Genomic DNA, 18,679 nt, shown 5'->3' on the forward strand with positions numbered 1-18,679 from the left:
TAATAAACAGCCACAAAAATTACTAGCTGAAAACAGCAGCTACTTAATTAGCAGAAGCCTCTTGAGGATGGACTTGCAAACCAAAGTTGTGCTGGTTTCTACTGGTCAAAGCAAGGACTGGCTCACATAAAAAGGAAAGGAGAGAGATTGCACCTTCAGAGAGTAATCTCAAGACATCTGTAATCTACCACAGGGTGTCACTGGGCCTCTGTCAAGGAGCCTATTCTTTCTGCCACCAGATCTGTCTAATAGCTTGTGTGACAATGCACTTCCTTCTGGGTCTCTCTCCAAGTGTAGTAAGTGTATATGGGAATAACTTTATTCAAACAGTGTAGTGCACTTAGTTAGAAAGAAAAGGTATTAAGGAAGACTTATATTTAAAATTGTTATTTATGGTAACAACGAAAAGTAACATACAAATTTCAAACATCAAGAATAAAATAAATTAAAGGTATGATCAATACACATCAGTACAAAGAGGGGACCACAATGAAACAAACAGAAAAAATTAGATGCTAGAAATTAATCCAAATTATTACTAATTAAATGTCAGGCACTAAATGTGCAACATAAAAGGATTGTTAATTGGTATTATTCAAGTATTCTTTTTTCTTTTTCTTTTTTTTTTTTTTGTGACAGAGTTTCACTCTTGTTGCCCAGGCTGCAGTGCAATGGCATGATCTTGGCTCACTGCAACCTCTGCCTCCCGGGTTCAAATGATTCTCCTGCCTCAGCCTCCCGAGTAGCTGGCATTACAGGCATGCACCACTAGGCACAGCTAATTTTGTATTTTTAGTAGAGATGGGGTTTCTCAGTGTTGGTCAGGCTGGTCTCGAACTCCTGACCTCAGGTGATCCACCTGCCTTGGCCTCCCAAAGTGCTGTGATTACAGGCATCAGCCACTATGCCCAGTGGTATACAGATTTTTTAAAACTCCAGCTAAAGTATGTATAAAAAGACACATTTTTTTAAAAAAGCATACAGAAAGACTAAGAAGTAGAGGAAAATCAAGCTGATGTAACTATATAAATATCTAACAGAATTAGTGGAACAGAAAACATGCAAGAAATAGTGTAGTTTTTCAAGCCAAATATCTGAAAGAATTCATAAACCTGGGTACTCTCTACCAAGATTAACACAAGAAAAGGGAAAGAATGCACAATTAATAAGTTATTCCAAAATGCAAAAGGAGACTGAAGTTATACAACCAGCAAAAATGAAAAATATAAGAAGTATAAATTTTTGCTACACATTTGGAAATAAAAACATGCCTAGAAGAATATTCTCAAAATACTTATGCAAGCCTTAGTTGTCTTTTTTTTTTTTTTTTATGAGATGGAGTTTTGCTCTTGTCACCCAGGCTGGAGTGCAGTGGCAAGAACTCAACTCACTGCAACCTTCGCCTCCCAGATTCAAGCAATTCTCCTGCCTCAGCCTCCCAAGCGGCTGGGATTACAGGCGCCCACCAACTCACCTGGCTAATTTTATTTTTTGAATTTTTAGTAGAGACAAAAGTTTCACCGCATTGGCCAGGCTGGTCTCGACCTCCTGACCTCAGGTGACCCCCTGCCTTGACCTCCCAAAGTGCTGTGATTAAAGGCGTGAAGCACCGTGCCCGACCTAGTTGTCTTTTTTTTTTTTTTTTTTTTGAGACAGATTCTCGCTCTGTCGTCAGGCTGGAGTGCAGTGGTGTGATCTAGGCTCATTGAAATCTCCACTTCAGGGGTTCAAGAGATTCTCCTGCCTCAGCCTCCTGAGTAGCTGGGATTACAGGGGCACAACACCATGCCCAGCTAATTTTTGTATTTTTAGTAAAGACAGGGTTTCAACATGTTGGCCAGGATGGTCTTGATCTCTTGACCTCGTGATCTGCCTGCCTCAGCCTCCCAAAGTGGTGGGATTACAGGCATGAGCCACCACTCCCAGCCTGATAACTGTTTTATTTATTTATTTTTATTTTTTTGGAGATATGGGGTCTGTGTTGCCCAGACTGATCTTGAACTCCTGGCCTCAAGGAATCCTTCTGACTGAACTTCCCAGTGTGCTGGGATTAAAAGTGTGAGCCACTATGACCAGCCAGAAGAGGTAATTTTAACTTTTTAAAATATTTTGCAGTATTGGCCGGGCACGGTGGCTTGCGCCTGTAATCCCAGTACTTTGGGAGTATGAGGCATGCAGATCACCTGAGGTCAGGAGTTTGAGACCAGCCTGGCCAACTTGATGAAACCGTCTCTACTAAAAATACAAAAATCAGCCAGGCAAGGTGGAGGCTGCCTGTAATCCCAGCTACTCGGGAGGCTGAGGCAGGAGAACCACTGGAACCCAGGAGGTGGAATTTGCAGTAAGTTGAGATCGCACCATTGCACTCCAGCCTGGGCAATGAGTGAAACACCAACTCAAAAACAAAGAAACAAACACCAACTCAAAAACAAAAAAAAAACCAAAAAAATGAAAATATCTTGTAGTATTTTTAAATAGAGATGTGGTCTCGCTATGTTGCCCAGGCTGGTTTGAACTCCTTGGCTCAAGGGATCTTTTTGCCTCAGCCTCCAAAAGTGCTGGGATTACAGGCCTGAGCCACTATTCCCAACCTAGATGACTCTTATAGATTAAGAATTTAGAAATAGTAGGAACATGCCCCACTACAGTATATGACAGTCATTATATACAAATATCATTAAGGGACAATTTTAAAAAAATCACAATGTTATTCAAACATAGCTCCATAACATATTAGTAAAGGTCATGAAGTATTTTTAAGTGATCCATTATGTCACAGTCGAGCTTATCCAGGAATACAAGGTTGATGTAACATTGGAAAAGCAATAAATACAAATACCACATTTATTTAATTTAGTTTATTTATTTTTGGCAGAGTCACACCCTGTCACCCAGCATGGAGTGCAGTGGTGCAATCTTGGCTCAATGCAACCTCCACCTCCCAGGTTCAAGTGATTCTCCTGCTTCAGCCTCCCAAGTAGCTGGGATTACAGGTGCACATCACCACACCCAGCTAATTTTTGTATTGTTAGTAGAGATGGGGTTTCACCATGTTGGCTGGGCTGGTCTCGAACTCTTGACCTCAAATGATCTGCCCACCCCCACCTCCCAAATTGCTGGGATTACAGGCATAAGCCCCCACACCCAGCCTGACCACATTTGTTTTAGAAAAGCGCCTTTCCATGCATTCACTTCTTCAAGTTTTTTGTTTTTTGTTTTTTTTTTGAGATGGGGTCTTGCTATGTTGCCTAAGCTGGTCTAGAACCTCTGGGCTCAGGCCACCCTCCCAAGTAGCTAAAACTATAGGCATGCATCACCACATCATTTCATTGAAGTATTTATTAGGTACCATCATGAGCTAGGTGCAGTTCTAGGTATTGAGTTTTATCAGTAAATAAACATGATCATCACAGAGGATGTGAAGGAAGCATTTAATAAATTCAAGAGGAATTCAGCCTCATAAACTATGAAATATTGGGAAATAATTCATCATGTAAAAACTGGATATAAAGAAAAAACTTTTCCTGCAGGACATTGTTGCAGGAAGTCAGGGACCCCAAACGGGGGGACTGGCTGAAGCCATGGCAGAAAAACATGGATTGTGAAGGTTTCATGGACATTTATTAGTTCCCCAAATTAATACTTTTATAATTTCTTATGCCTGTCTTTACTGCAATCTCTAAACATAAATTGTAAAGATTTCATGGACACTTATCACTTCCCCAGTCAATACCCTTGTGATTTCCTGTGCCTGTCTTTACTTTAATCTCTCAATCCTGTCAGCTGAGGAGGATGTATATTACCTCAGGACCCTGTAATAATTGCATTAACTGCACAAATTATACAGCATGTGTGTTTGAGCAATATGAAATCTGGGCACCTTGAAAAAAGAACAGGATAACAGCAATGTTTAGGAAACAAGAGAGATAACCTTAAACTCTGACCGCTGGTGAGCCGGGTGGAACAAAGCCACATTTCTCTTCTTTCACAAGCAAATGGGAGAAATATCACTGAATTCTTTTTCTCAGCAAGGAACATCCTTGAGAAAGAGAATGCACACCTGGGAGTGGGTCTCTGAACTGGCCCCCCTGGGCATAGCCGTCTTACGGTCGAGACTGCAGGGGTGAAATAGACCCCAGTCTCCCACAGCACTCCCAGGCTTATTAGGAAGAGGAAATTCCCACCTAATAAATTTTAGTCAGACCAGTTGATCTCAAAACCGTCTCCTGATAAGATGTTATCAATGACAATGGTGCCCAAAACTTCATTCGCAATTTTAATTTCACCTTGGTCCTGTGATCTCGCCCTGCCTCCACTTGCCTTGTGATATTCTATTACCTTGTAAAGTACTTGATGTCTGTGACCCACACCTATTTGCACACTCCCTCCCCTTTTGAAAATCCCTAATAAAAACTTGCTGGTTTTTGCGGCTTGTGGGGCATCACGGAACCTACCAACATGTGATGTCTGCCCTGGACACCCAGCTTTAAAATTTCTCTCTTTTGTACTCTGTCCCTTTATTTCTCAAGTTGGCTGACACTTAGGGAAAATAGAAAAGAACCTATCTGAATATCGGGGCTGGTCCCCTGACAGGACATAGCCTCTTCAAAAAATAAAAAAGAAATAAAAGCCTACAGCCAAACGAACAAAATAGAGTGCATATCTCACCAGAACTGCAAAGACAAGTATGCTGGTATTACTACTTTTAGTTGGTGTTGTGCAGTGGGTTAAAATCAGTCCAGTAAAGCAAGAAAATATTTAGAGAGAGCTTCATCATCATACGAATTTTGGGGGTCATTGTTCAGTCCAAAGTACTTAATATGATTCTTTTCTCTTTCCACATAGAGAATCAGATAATCTATAAATAATGACTCTTACTGTTCCACTTTAGGAGTTAGGTATACATATATATATATATACACACACACAGTGACCCCCCAAATTTCATATGAAGTTCCAAACCTCAATGTGACTGTATGTGAAAAGAGAAGGGGGCGGGTAGGGGGGAGACCGACCGACCTATTTGTTGGTCTCCATCGTGTGAAGACATGAGGAAGTGGGCACTTACATGCCAGGAAGAGAGCTCTCACTAGAGGTTGACCATGCTGGCACTCTGATCTCAGACTTCCAGCCTCCAGATATGTGAGAATATAAATTTGTGTTTTGGGCCAGATACGGTGGCTCAGGCCTGTAATCCCAGCACTTTGGAAGGCCAAGGCAGGTGGATCACCAGAGGTCAGATCTGACCAACATGGAGATCAGCCTGACCAACATGGAGAAACCCTGTCTCTACTAAAAATACAAACTTAGCTAAGGTTTGTGGTGCATTCCAATAATCCCAGCTACTGAGGGTGAGGCAGGAGAATCACTGGAACTCGGGAGGTGGAGGTTGCGGTGAGCCAAGATCATACCATTGCACTCCAGCCTGGGCAACAAGAGCAAAACTCCATCTCAAAAAAAAAAAAAAAAAGGCCGGGCGCGGTGGCTCACGCCTGTAATCCCAGCACTTTGGGAGGCCGAGGCGGGCGGATCACGAGGTCAGGAGATCGAGACCATCCTGGCTAACACGGTGAAACCCCGTCTCTACTAAAAATACAAAAAATTAGCCGGGCGTGATGGCGGGCGCCTGTAGTCCCAGCTACTCGGGAGGCTGAGGCAGGAGAATGGCGTGAACCCGGGAGGCGGAGCTTGCAGTGAGCCGAGATCGCGCCACTGCACTCCAGCCTGGGCGACAGAGCGAGACTCCGTCTCAAAAAAAAAAAAAAAAAAAAAAAAATCCTGTGTTTTTAACCTCATTGATTTAAAATTAAATTAATTTCTAAGCCATTTGGTCTGCGGTATTCTGTTATGGTTGTCTGAGCTGACTAAGGCAGATATTGGTACTGAGAAGTGAGGTACTGCAATTAAAAACAAACAAACTAAAAATGTGAAGCAGCTTTGAAACTGACAAATGAGTAGAGGCTGGAAAAATTCTGATGTGCAAGCTGGAAATAAGGTTGGTAAGGGTGATTCTGGTGAGGTGTCATTGGGGAATGAGGAACATGCTATTGGGAAATGAAGAAAAGACAACCCTTGATATAAAGTGGTGAAGAACTTGGCAGAACTGTATTCTAGCATTTTATGGAAGGTGGAGCTTGAGAGAGATAAAATGGTATGTATCACTAAGATCTGTAATTAAAGTGTTAAAGGACACAGGAAGCTTCATTATTCCTGAGTGCTTACAGGAAAATGTGCTGGGAACAGGCCCCCCAAATCTGGCCATAAACAGGCCATGAGAAACTGGCCATAAACAAAATCTCTGCAGCACTGTGACATGCTCATGATGGCTATGACGCCCATGCTGGAGATTGCTGGTTTACCGGAATGAGGGCAAGCAACACCTGGCCCACCCAGGGCGGAAAACTGGAAAACTGCTCAAGGCATTCCTAAACCACAAACAATAGCATGAGTGATTTGTGCCTTAAGGACATATTCCTGTTGCAGATAACAAGCCAGAGCCTGTCCCTTTCTTTCTAGTAAGGAATACTTTTAGCTGATCTATAATCTATAGAAATAATGTTTATCACAGGCTTACTGTCAATAAATATGTGGGTCAAACTCTGTTCAAGCTCAGCTCTGAAGGCTGTGAGCCCCGATTCCCACTCTGCACTATATTTCTGTGTCTTTGTCTTAATTCCTCTAGAGCCACTGGGTTAGGGTCTCCACGACCCAGCTGGTCTCGGCAAAAATGCAAAAGGAGACCTGAATTGCAGAAGAAATTGTTAAGGAAAAAGGAACCAGAACTTGGAGATTTGGAAAATTCTCAGCCTATCCATACTGCAAAAATTAGAAAACTTGTACTGAAGAGAATCCTCAAAGTGTGGCTGAACAATCATTTGATAAAGAGATCATGAGTGGGATTCATGGACTATATCAGCCATCTTAACAGAAGTGAGAAGAGAGACTGGATTATACTAGAAGAGACACTGCCACTTACATTGTGCCACCTAAAATGGACAGAGAAGACAGAACAGAACAGTCAAGGTTGTCACACTTCTTATTTTACAAGAAGGGGACACAGAAATAATCAGCTGTGAAAGGGCACTGGCAGTTATGGATGGTTTCACTCCTGACATGCTCTGCAGGATCCATGGGAACAGAAGAGAACCTTGGAGGAGCATCTTTTTAACAATCCACCTCTGGGGCCTACATCATCTTGGCTTCTGGTAAATTTTGACATGAATGTGCCACACTGGCAGCCACTAACCAACAGGGGCTGGGATCAATCTGCATGATTTATCTCGTACAGAACCTGTTAATGCTATGATCTTAGGAATCTAATCACCAAGGTGAGGCAGCCTGCAGTACTGACCTCAGCATCCATGACCCTTCTTCACAGATGCCCAGACTCAGGGAACCATGAAGTTGTATTCAGAACCTGTAGGTTTAATTTCAGACCCTCGGGATGCATCTAAGGCCAATCTGTGAGCCATTACAACCTCCAAAAGGCATTTAGGACTAATCTGATGATCTTTGCACTGCCAATAATTAAAGATGGCAACCAATGGGCTAAATGGTAACAACACTCATATCCTTACATTCATAGTATTTCTCCCCAGTGTGAATTCTTTCATGCATACTTAGGCATGAGGAAAGAGCAAATGCTTTCCCAAATTCTTTACATACAAAAGGTTTCTCTCTGGTAGGAGTTCACAGGTGGGGTGAGGAATACAGAAATTCTTTCCCACATATCTTGCATTTACCTTTCTCCACTGTGAGTTTTCAAATGTTTACTACGATGGGAAGAAGTAATGAAGGTCTTCCCACATTCAACACATTCATAAGGCTTCTCTCCTGTGTGAATTCTTCTATGTTGAGTAAGCGTTGAAGATCTATTGAAGGCTTTCCCACATTCCTTACACTGATAGGGTTTCTCTCCAGTGTGATTTCGTATGTGTATAGCAAGGCCCGTGTACTGAGTGAAGGCTTGGCCACATTCCTTACATTCATAGGGTTTTATTCCAGTGTGAGTTCTTACATGTTGAGTAAGGTGAGTTGATCTAGTGAAGGCTTTCCCACATTCCGTACATTTGTGTGGTTTTATTCCAGTGTGAATTTGAATGTGAACATTAAAGGATGAGGAATTTCTAAAGGATCTTCCACATTCTTTACATTCAAAGGACTTCTCTCCTTTATGAGTTTTTGCATGTGCAGAAAGTTGAGAAAAATTAGTGAAGGATTTCCCACAGTTCTTAGTCTTTTCGGATTTCTTTCCAGTATGAACTGCTACACACTGCTTTAAGTGTGAGGAAGTTGTGATGGCTCTCTCACATTCCTGAAATTCACAGAGTTTCTCTCCAATGTGGATTCCCATGTGATTATCAAGGCTTGCAAAATACTTAAAGCCTTTTCCACATTCCTTACATTTGTAGGGTTGTCTTCCATTGAGAATTTCAAGATGCACAGCAAGGCCTGGAGTTAAGGTGAAGACTTTTCCACATGGATTAAATTTGGAAAGTTCTTGTCCAATAGAGGCTTCCTTGTGCACACTGAGGATGTCTTTTCCATAACAATTACCCTCAAAAGTGTTCCCTCCATTCTGAGCTCTCATGTGTGTCTTAAGGCAAAACTGTTCACTGAAGACCTCTCCACAATTCTCACAGAGTTTCCATCCACTGTAGCTTCTTGTCTGCTGATGAGGGGATAAAGGATTTAAAATGTTTTCAGACATATTAAGAGATTTCACCCATCTGAACACAGAAACATTATTTTGATGACAATTACTTTTTAATGTTTAATTTTTTTTTTTTTTTTTTTTTTTGAGACAGTCTTGTTCTGTCTCCCAGTCTACAGTGCAGTGGCACAATCTCTGCTAACTGCAACCTTCACCTCCCAGGCTCAAGTGATTCTCCTGCCTCAGCCTCCCGAGTAGCTGGAAATACAGGTGTGCACTACTGCACTGGGGAGTTTTTCTACTTTTTTTGTAGACACGGGTTTTGCCAAGTTGCCCAGGCTGGTCTCAAACTCCTGAGTTCAGGTGAACTGCCTGTCTTGGCCTCCCAAAGTGGTAAGATTACAGGCGTGACCCACCATGCACAACATGTTTTACTTTTTTCAGAGCTGGGGTTTTGCTCCATTGCCTGGTCTATAGTGCACTGCAGTGATCATGGCTCACTGTAACCTCAAACGCCTGGCTGGGTTCAAGTGATCATCCTAGCTAAAAGCTGTGTAGCTAGGACTAGAGGCATGCATCATCCAATTTTTTGATTTATTTATTTATTTTATTTTATTTATTTTTGAGATGGAGTCTCACTTTGGCTGGAGTGCAGTGTCACGATTTCGGCTCACTGCAACCTCCGCCTCCTGGGTTCAAGCGGTTCTTCTGCCTCAGCCTGCCAACTAGCATGTGCAACCAGACCCAGCTAATTTTTGTATTTTTCCTACAGATGGGACTTCATCATGTTAGCCAGGGTGTTCTCAAACTCCTGACCTTCTCATCCGCCCGCCTAGGCCTCCCAAAGTGCTGGAATTACAGGCATGAGGCACTGCGCCCAGCCTCAATTTATTTTTATAAAGACAAGGTCTTGGTATGTAGCCTAGGCTGGTCTCAAACTCTTCAAGAAACCCCCGTCTCAGCCTCCCAAACTGCTGGGATTACAGCCATGAGCTACCAAGTCAGCCTACTTTGATAACCATAATTTTTACAATATTTCTTCCATGGTTTCATTTCCTACCCTTTTGATTTCTTGCCAGAATTCTCTGCCACTGGCTCTAATTGTTCAAAAAAAAAACTGTCTTTTTTTGATTGTTGGGGGTGGTTTGAGACAGGGTCTCACTCTGTCACCCAGGCTGGGTACCATGGCACAATCACAGCTCACTGCAGCCTTAAACTCCCAGGCTCAAGCCATCGTCCTGCCTCAGTCTCCTGAGGAGCCTGGATTACAGGTGCATGCCAACGTGCCCGGCTAATTTTTTTATTTTTTTTGTAGAGACAGAGTCTCCCTGTTGCCCAGGCTGGTCTTGATCTCCTAGACTCAAGCTAATTCTCCTGCCTCAGCTTCCCAAAGTGCTGGGATTGCAGGTGTCAGCCATTGCACCCAGCCAAATTGTGCAGATTTTCATGAAACTTTAAATCCTCAATGTCTAGTTACATATGTGGGAATATGTACTTGTCGGTATTTTTCAGTGACAAGTTATACAGGTATGGAACATCAGAAAATTCATCACATTCAGACTATCTCTCCAGAGACCCTGCTCCCTCAAGGGTACAGGCTACTTCTCTCTCAAGTATCTCTCATTTGTGCTGTTTCTTTTTCATGCCAACTCCACCTCCCGTGTTTAAGCAATTCTGCCTCAGCCTCCCGTGTAAATGGGATTACAGGTGCCCGCCACCACACCTGGCTAATTTTGTATTTTTAGTAGAGACAGAGTTTCACCATGTTGGTCAGGCTGGTCTCAAAGTGCTAACCTCAAGTGATCCACACACCTCCACATCCCAAAGTGCTGGGATTACAGGACTCACTTTCTTTTCTTTCTTTCTTTTTTTTTTTTTAGATGGAGTCTCACTTGGTCATCTAAGCTGGAATGCAGTGGTGCAGTGCTGGCTCACTCAGCAACCTTGGCCTCTGGGTAAGCGATTGTCCTGCCTCAGCCTCCCGAGTAACTAGGATAACAGGTGCCCACCACCACACACAGCTAATTTTGTATTTTTAGTAGAGACAGAGTTTTCACCATGTTGGCCAGGCCTGTCTCAAACTCCTGACCTCAAGTGATCCACCTATCTTTGCCTCCTAAAGTGTTGGGATTACAGGCATGAGCCACCACATCCAGCCTCTTTTTAAAATCAGAGATGGTATATTGCTATACTGCCTAGGCTGGTCTTGAATTCCTGGGCTCAAATGATGATCCCACCTCAGCCTCCTAAGTAGCTGGGATTACAGCTGTAAACCACACCACTAACTGGGCTGATTTTTTAGAATGGAATTCTCAATCTTTTCTGAGAGAGGAAATTAAGAAATATCCCTCATGGCCTGACACAGTGGCTCACACCTGTAATCCCAGCACTTTGGGAGGTCGAGGCAGATGGATCACGAGGTCAGGAGATCAAGACCATCCTGGCTAACATAGTGAAACCCTGTCTCTACTATAAATACAATAAATTAGCTGGGCATGGTGGTGGGTGCCTGTAGTCCCAGCTACTCGGGAGGCTGAGGCAAGAGAATCACTTGAACCTGGGAGTTGGAGGTTGCGGTGAGCTGAGATGGTGCCACTGCACTTCAGCCTGGCAGAGCAAGACTCCGTCTCAAAAAACAGAAGAAAAAAATAAATATCCCTCATGAATCTTACCATTTGTATCCCAGTGAATATTTGATTCTTCAAAAAACCCTGCTGAAGTGATGACCGTTTGGTTCTAGGTTGTATTTCCCATTCTGAAGTTAAGCAGAAAAAGAAATCTAAGGGTTTAGAGAAGAAATGTGTTAGTTTAAAATTAGTCATTTGTCCTTGTTTTCAAATTAAACACAGTATGAAAATAAAAGCCACAGGCCAGGCACGGTGACTCAGGCCTGTAATCCCAGGACTTTGGGAGGCTGAGGTGGGTGGATCACGAAGTCAGGAGATCAAGACCATCCTGACCAAAATGGTGAAACCCTCTCTCTAGTAAAATACAAATATATATATATATATATATTAGCCGGGCGCGTTGGCATGTGCCTGTAGTCCCAGCTACTCAGGAGGCTGAGGCAGGGGAATCACTTGAACCCCAGAGGCAGCGGTTGCAGTGAGCTGAAATCACACCACTGCACTCCAGCCTGGGTGACAGAACGAGACTCCATCTCAAAAAAAAAAAAAGAAAAAGAAAATAAAACAAGAGAACCTTGAGGATTTTGGTATGTCAAAAATTTGGCTATAAGGATGTGGGGTTTATTACACAACTGATGTGTTTAGATAGTTTATAACAAACTGCTTCTGTGAAAATTACAACTGATGGGGAACAGGAAGAGAAAAGTATCAGGAAAGGAAAGCAGGAAAGATCAGGATAAAGAGCATATATCAAAATGATAAACTTAACAAAAAAACAGAACAGCTTCGGGAAGCTGAGGCAGGAGAATGGCAAGAACCCGGGAGGCAGAGCTTTCAGTGAGCAGAGATCCTGCCACTGCACCCCAGCCTGGGTGACAGAGTGAGACTCCCTCAAAAAAAAAAAAAAAAACCAAAAAAGCCAAAACCAAAACAAACAAACAAAAAAAACAGAACTGGTAGTTTTGTTTGACTAGATGGAAAGTAAAAGTCAGAGATATCTGAAATTCTGAGAAAAATAGCTTAAATCTTCTCAGGCAAAGTGGATCTTTAAAAATCTTTTTTTTTTTTTTTTGAGTCAAAGTCCCACTCTGTCACCAGGCTGGAGTGCAGTGGCACAATCTCGGCTCACTGCAACCTCCGCCTCCTGGGTTCAAGCGATTCTACTGCCTCAGCCTCCCGAGTAACTGGGACTACAGGCATGTGCCACCATGCCTGGCTAATTTTTTTGCATTTTTAGTAGAGACAGGGTTTCACCGTGTTAGCCAGGCTGGTCTTGATTTCCTGACCTTGTGATCTGCCTGCCTCAGCCTTCCAAAGTGCTGGGATTACAGGCGTGAACCTCCGTGACCGGCCTAGTCTTTATTCTTAGGATTTTTTTTAGAGATGAGGTTTCACAATGTTGCCCATGCTAGTATCAAACTCCCAGGCTCCAGCGATTCTCCCACCTCAGCCTCCCAAGCATCTGGGACTACAGGTGCAGGCCACCATGCCAAGCAAAGTGATGTTACTCTTACCCACAGAGGCCAGGTTCATGTAGTTCTCCAGCATCACATCTCTGTAGAGGTATTTCTGAGTTGTGTCCAGTAAAGCCCACTCCTCTGGGGTGAACTCCACAGCCACATCATCAAACGTCACTGAATCCTAAGTCATCAAACACATGCTGGTTTGAGCCAATGAACACTTCCACCAATATTCACTGGAGAATGAGGAAAGGGGAACCTTATACTCACTTATACGTGGTTCTCAAGTCTCCCATGATCTACTCCAGGGTTTAATGTCTCAGGAGCTCTTGTGTCTAAACAATCAAGGTTGACCTCCTACAGGCATATGCCTTAAACAGCACTTTTTTTCTTTCTTTCTTTCTTTTTGTGACAGAGTTTTGCTCTTTTTGCCCAGGCTGGAGTGCAATGGCACGATCTCGGCTCACTGCAACCTCCACCTCCTAAGTTCAAGTGATTCTCATGCCTCAGCCTCCCAAGTAGATGGGATTACAGGCATGCAACATCACGCCTGGATAATTTTTGTATTTTTAGTAGAAAAGGGGTTTCACCATGTTGGCCAGGATGGTCTCAAACTTCTGACCTCATGTGATCGGCCCACCTCAGCCTCCCAAGGTGCTGGGATTATAGGTGTGAGACACCACGCCCATCCGAACAGTACTTTTTAAAAAAATTTTTAAATCTTTTTTGTCTGATCTATTTATTTTTAATTTTTAAATATTTTTTTAATTTTAATTTTTGATTAGAGCAGTACTTCCTAAACATTAATTTTTATCTATCTAGCATCTATCTATCTATCTAGCATCTATCTATCTATCCAATCTTTTTATTTATTTATATATAAAGACAGGGTCCCACTGTGTCACCAAGGCACAATCGCTGCTTACTGCAGCTTCAATCTCCTGGGCTGAAGTGATCCTCCCACCCCAGCCTGCTGAGTAGCTGGAATTACAGGCATGAGCCACTGCACACTGCTTACATTATCTCAGCATAAACAGGCTAGGAGCTCTTCCTGTCCCATTGGTCTCTGGGCAGCACACTCCTCAGCACACTGCAGATACCTGATAAATGCTGATGAGTGAATAAATTATTTGATAAAAGGACACTTTCATCTGCTTTATCATCTGTCACCGCACCCAGCAATGTAAGAAAGATGCAGTTGGCACCATGAAGGTCAGGCTTAATTAGTAATTACCGAGCTACTGGAATGATCTTCAAGTTAACACTTTATGTATAGGAGACTTCATTCCCTGGGGAAATTCATCTGGGGACTCAATCCTTGAGTAAGGCTTCATTTGCTCTAAGAAAACTCTGGAGATGAGTCTGTCTAGAAGGAAATGTGTCTACCTATTGGATGTAAGTATGTCATTTTGTACAACGGTACATTTTCTGTTTACCTGGTAAGAATTTGACCGGTGGTCCTCTACCATCGTTCCTATCTTTGTCTTTTCTTCAAAAGGACAGATTGGTTCCCTGGAAAAAAACCCTAGTGGAAAAGTAAGAAGGCATGAGAAGCCAGAGCTGCCCACATTCTCATGCCCAGAAGTCATTCCATCCTAGCTTGAAATTCCCATATGCTCCTGCACACTCGAAAAAACTACACACACACAACACTTCCATGAAATGCCATAGTAGTCCTGTATCACCTAGACCCAGAAAAGCAGATATGGGCTGAGCTGCCTGTTGTGTAAAGGGTAACAGTTTCATTTTTCAAGGAAACTTACACCCTGAAAAATGTGACTATCTGCCCATAGTAGTAACACTCATGAAGCTTATGTAGCATTTCCAAAGGCACACAAACCAGGGCTGAATTCTAAAACAGCATTCTGACTGGGCACAGAGGCTCATGCCTGTAATCCCAACATTTTGGGAGGCCAAGGCGGGCAAATCACTCGAGGTCAGGCATTCAAGACCAGCCTGGCCAACGTGGCAAAACCCCGTCTCTACTAAAAAAAAAAAAAAAAAAAAAAATTACAGGAGGCTGAGGCAGAGAACTGCTTGAACCTGGGAAGTGGAGGTTGCAATGAGTCGAGATCATGCAACTGCACTTCAGCCTGGGTGACAGAGTGAGACTCCGTCTCAAAAAAAAAAAAAAAAAAAATTAACTGAACCTGGTGATGCATGCTTGTGATCCCAGCTACTTAAGAAGCTAAGGCAAGAGAATTGCTTGAACCCAGCAGGCGGAGGTTTCAGTGAGCCAAGATTACACCACTGCACTCCAGCCTGGGTGACAGAGCAAGATTTGGTCTCAAAAAATAAATAAATAATAATATGAATAAAATAAAAGAGCATTCTGCGTCTTACTTGAATTCCTCCTAAAAGAACTAGCAGCAGCCGGGCACGGTGGCTCATGCCTGTAATTCCAACACTTTGGGAGGCCGAGGCAGGCAAATCACCTGAGGTCGGGAGTTCAAGACCGGCCTGACCAACATGGAGAAACCCGTCTCTACTAAAAATACAAAATTAGCCTGTGGTCCCAGTGACTCGGGTGGGTGAGGCAGGAGAATTGTTTGAACCCAGGAGGTGGAGGTTGCGGTGAGCTAAGATCATGCCATTGCACTCCAGCCTGGGCAACAAGAGCAAAACTCCATCTAAAAGAAAAAAAAAAAAAAAAAAAGCAGCATGCCTGTTCAGGCCCAGCTCACTGGACTCTTATGTTGTGGAGGGCGACCTAAAGCAGAATCTCTGAAAAAGAGCATCAACAAGGACTTACCACGGGACATATCAAAGGCTGACATCCTCTGAAGCTGATGGTGAGATGTGCCTCAATGCTGTCTTTCTTGATGCCAAGATCGCCTCAGGGCAGCTTATGAATCTAGGTGGATACAGGCAATCTCCATTCCTCTTTGTACAGGGTTATCTGAGGTCCTGTTCATACCAATCACCAAACAACACGCATCAAACATCAGTCATTGAACATTATGCATGAGCTTTCTCTCTGCAGGTGACAGATGTGAAGGCCACCAAAAACTGTATACTCAGTATCGTCACTCAGTAATGATAGTATTAATAACAGCAACTGACATTTATTGAGGACTAGTATGTCAGAAGTAGCTCTAGTAGCTTTATATATACATGCTCACTTAACTATCATAACCATCCTTCCCAACAGCTATCATTACCTATATGTATCTATGTATCTATCCATCTATCTATTTATTGAGACAGGGTCTCACTCTGTTGCCCAGGTTTAAGTACAATGACACAACAACAGCTCTCTGTAGCCTACATTTCCCAGGCTCAAGTGATCCTCCCACCTCAGCTTCCTGAATAGCTGGGACCACAGGTGTGCATCGTCAAGCCTTATTATTATATTATTATTATTATTTTGAGACAGAGTCTCACTCTGTTGCCCAGGCTGAAATGCAGTGGCGTGATCTTGACTCACTGCAACCTCTGCCTCCCAGGTTCAAGTGATTATCAGGCCTCAGCCTCCCGAGTAGCTGGGATTACAGGTATGCACCACCATGCCTGGCTAATTTTTATATTTTTAGTAAGGATGGGGTTGGTCAGGCACGGTGGTTCATGCCTGTAATCCCAACACTTTGGGAGGCCAAGGCAGGTGGATCACGAGGTCAGGAGTTCCAGACCAGCCTGGCCAACATAGTGAAACCCTGTCTCTACTAAAAATAGAAAAAATTAGCTGGGTGTGGTCGTGGGCACCTGGAATCCCAGCTACTCAGGATGCTGAGGAAGGAGAATCGCTTGACCCCGGGAGGTGGAGGTTGCAGTGAGCTGAGACTGTGCCATCGCACTCCAGCCCAGGTGACAGTGCGAGACTCCATCTCAAACAACAACAACAAAAAAGAAATGTGTAAGGAAGGGGTTTCATCATATTGGCCAGGCTGGTCTCAAACAAGTGATTCTCCCACTTCAGCCCCCAAAGTGGCTGGGACTACAGGTGCACCCCACTGGATCTAATTTTTTGCATTTTTAGTAGAAACAAGGTTTCACCAGGTTGCCCAGGCTGGTCTCAAACTCCTGGGCTCAAACAATCCTCCCACCTTGGCCTCCCAAAGTGCTGGGATAATAAGCATGAGCCACCATGCCTGGCCCATTACCTCTATTAATACTGAAAAAAACCTACATTCAAATAATCCTAGTAATTGGTCTGATATTTGACCCTAGATCCTGATCTCCTGTATATGCTGTTACCCCCCAGTATGACCAGAAGACAGTCCAGACCTGCACAGAACAACTCAGTAGTCACTAGCCACGTGTGTTATTGATAACTTCATTGTGTACCTAAGATGATGAAAAACAGAATTTAAAATATTCAAAAGATGGCCAGGCGCGGTGGCTCACACTTGTAATCTCAGTACTTTGGGAGGCTGAGGCAGGCAGATCACCTGAGGTCAGGAGTTCAAGACCAGCCTGGCCATCATGGCAAAACCCTGTCTCTACTAAAAATACAAAAATTAGCTGGGCGTGGTGGCACATGACTACTCAGGAGGCTGAGGCAGGAGAATTGCTTGATCCTGGGAGGCAGAGGTTGCAGTGAGCCGAGATCATGCCACTGCACTCCAGACTGGGTGACAGAGCGAGACTCCATCTCAAAAAAAAAAAAAAAAAAGAGAAAGAAAATATAGACAACAGGCCAGGCACAGTGGCTCACGCCTGTAATCCCAGCACTTTGGGAGTACCAAGGCGGGCAGACCACAAGGTCAGGAGATCGAGACCATCCTGGCTAACACAATGAAACCCCGTCTCTACTAAAATACAAAAAATTAGCCAGGTGTGGTGGTGGGCGGCTGTAGTCCCAGCTACTTGGGAGGCTGAGGCAGGACAATGGCGTGAACTTGAGGTCAGGAGTTCAAGATCAGCCTAGCCCATATGGTGAAACCTCATCTCTACTAAAAATACAAACCTTAGCCACTCGTGGTGGCACACACTGTAGTCCAACCTACTCAGGAGGCTAAGGCAGGAGAATCACTCGAACCCGGGAGGTGCCCACCTCAGCCTCCCAAGGTGCTGGGATTACAGATGTGAGCCACTGCGCCTGGCCAGCTATTGTTCTAAATGTTGTTCTTTACTGAAAAGAATGAACACAACAGTTGGCACTTGGTACACAACTAATGTAGATAATGGCCTTATCTCTATGCCAATTTGAAAAAACAGCCAGAATTGGACGGGTGCAGTGGCTCACACCTGTAATCCCAGCACTTTGGGAGGCCGAGGCGGGTGGATCACGAGGTCAGGAGATCGAGACCATCCGGCTAATGCAGTGAAACCTCGTCTCTACTAAAAATACAAAAAAAAAAAAAAAAATTGCCAGGCATGGTGGCAGGCGCCTGTAGTCCCAGATACTCAGGAGGCTGAGGCAGGAGAATGGCATGAAACCCAGGAGGTGGAGCTTGCAGTAAGTGAGATTGCGCCACTGCACTCCAGCCTGGGTGACAGAGCGAGACTCCATCTCAAAAAAAAAAAAAGGAAAAAGAAAAGAAACAGCCAGAATGACTCCACACCATTGCCTCCAGACTGCATAAATTTTCCTTCCTGTTCACTTCCAAAATATAGTCCTCAAGGGTCCTGACATTCCAAAAATCATCACACTGGTTGACTGTGTAGATGGTTTTTTTTTTTTTTTTTTTTTTTGAGACGGAGTCTTGCTCTTATCACCCAGGCTAGACTGCAGTAGCACGATTGCCACCACTGTAGCTATTGTTCTTTTTTTTCTTTTTCTTTTTTTTTCTGAGACAGAGTCTCATTCTGTCGCCCAGGCTGGAGTGCAGTGGCGCGATCTCGGCTCACTGCAGCCGCCGCCTCCCAGGTTCAAGCGATTTTCCTGCCTCAGCCTCTCGAGTAGCTGGGACTACAGGACTCCAGAGTAGCTGGGACTCCCTAGTTCAAGTGTTTCTCCTGCCACAGCCTCCCAAATAGCTGGGATTACAGGTGCATGC

The 18,679-nt window shown here is 43.7% G+C and overlaps 2 protein-coding genes across 10 annotated transcripts in view; both read right to left on the reverse strand.

The window, feature by feature from the left end:
• The window catches only part of LOC103784643 (zinc finger protein 561), a 49,814-nt gene extending 41,994 nt beyond the window's left edge, over window positions 1-7,820 (reverse strand). The window contains exon 1 of the mRNA XM_055103420.2: window positions 7,743-7,820. The gene's annotated coding sequence lies outside the window, so the exon portion shown is untranslated. The remainder of the gene's footprint in view (window positions 1-7,742) is intronic.
• The window catches only part of LOC103784642 (zinc finger protein 562), a 34,804-nt gene continuing 16,496 nt past the window's right edge, over window positions 372-18,679 (reverse strand). For 5 of the 9 annotated variants that reach the window (XM_063599844.1, XM_063599848.1, XM_063599847.1 and 2 more), the window contains 5 exons: window positions 15,493-15,647; window positions 14,177-14,265; window positions 12,795-12,921; window positions 11,326-11,432; window positions 372-8,671 (listed from right to left, as the gene is read on the reverse strand). In XM_063599844.1, the coding sequence (XP_063455914.1) occupies window positions 7,739-8,671; window positions 11,326-11,432; window positions 12,795-12,921; window positions 14,177-14,265; window positions 15,493-15,517 (1,281 nt within the window). In that variant the 5' untranslated portion in view covers window positions 15,518-15,647 and the 3' untranslated portion in view covers window positions 372-7,738. Of the gene's footprint in view, window positions 8,672-11,325; window positions 11,433-12,794; window positions 12,922-14,176; window positions 15,648-18,679 lie in introns of all 9 variants that reach the window. The other 4 variants (XM_063599849.1, XM_063599850.1, XM_063599843.1 and 1 more) reach the window with 3 other exon arrangements.

Source organism: Pan paniscus, chromosome 20 (assembly GCF_029289425.2).
Source record: "Pan paniscus chromosome 20, NHGRI_mPanPan1-v2.0_pri, whole genome shotgun sequence".
Taxonomy (NCBI): domain Eukaryota; kingdom Metazoa; phylum Chordata; class Mammalia; order Primates; family Hominidae; genus Pan; species Pan paniscus.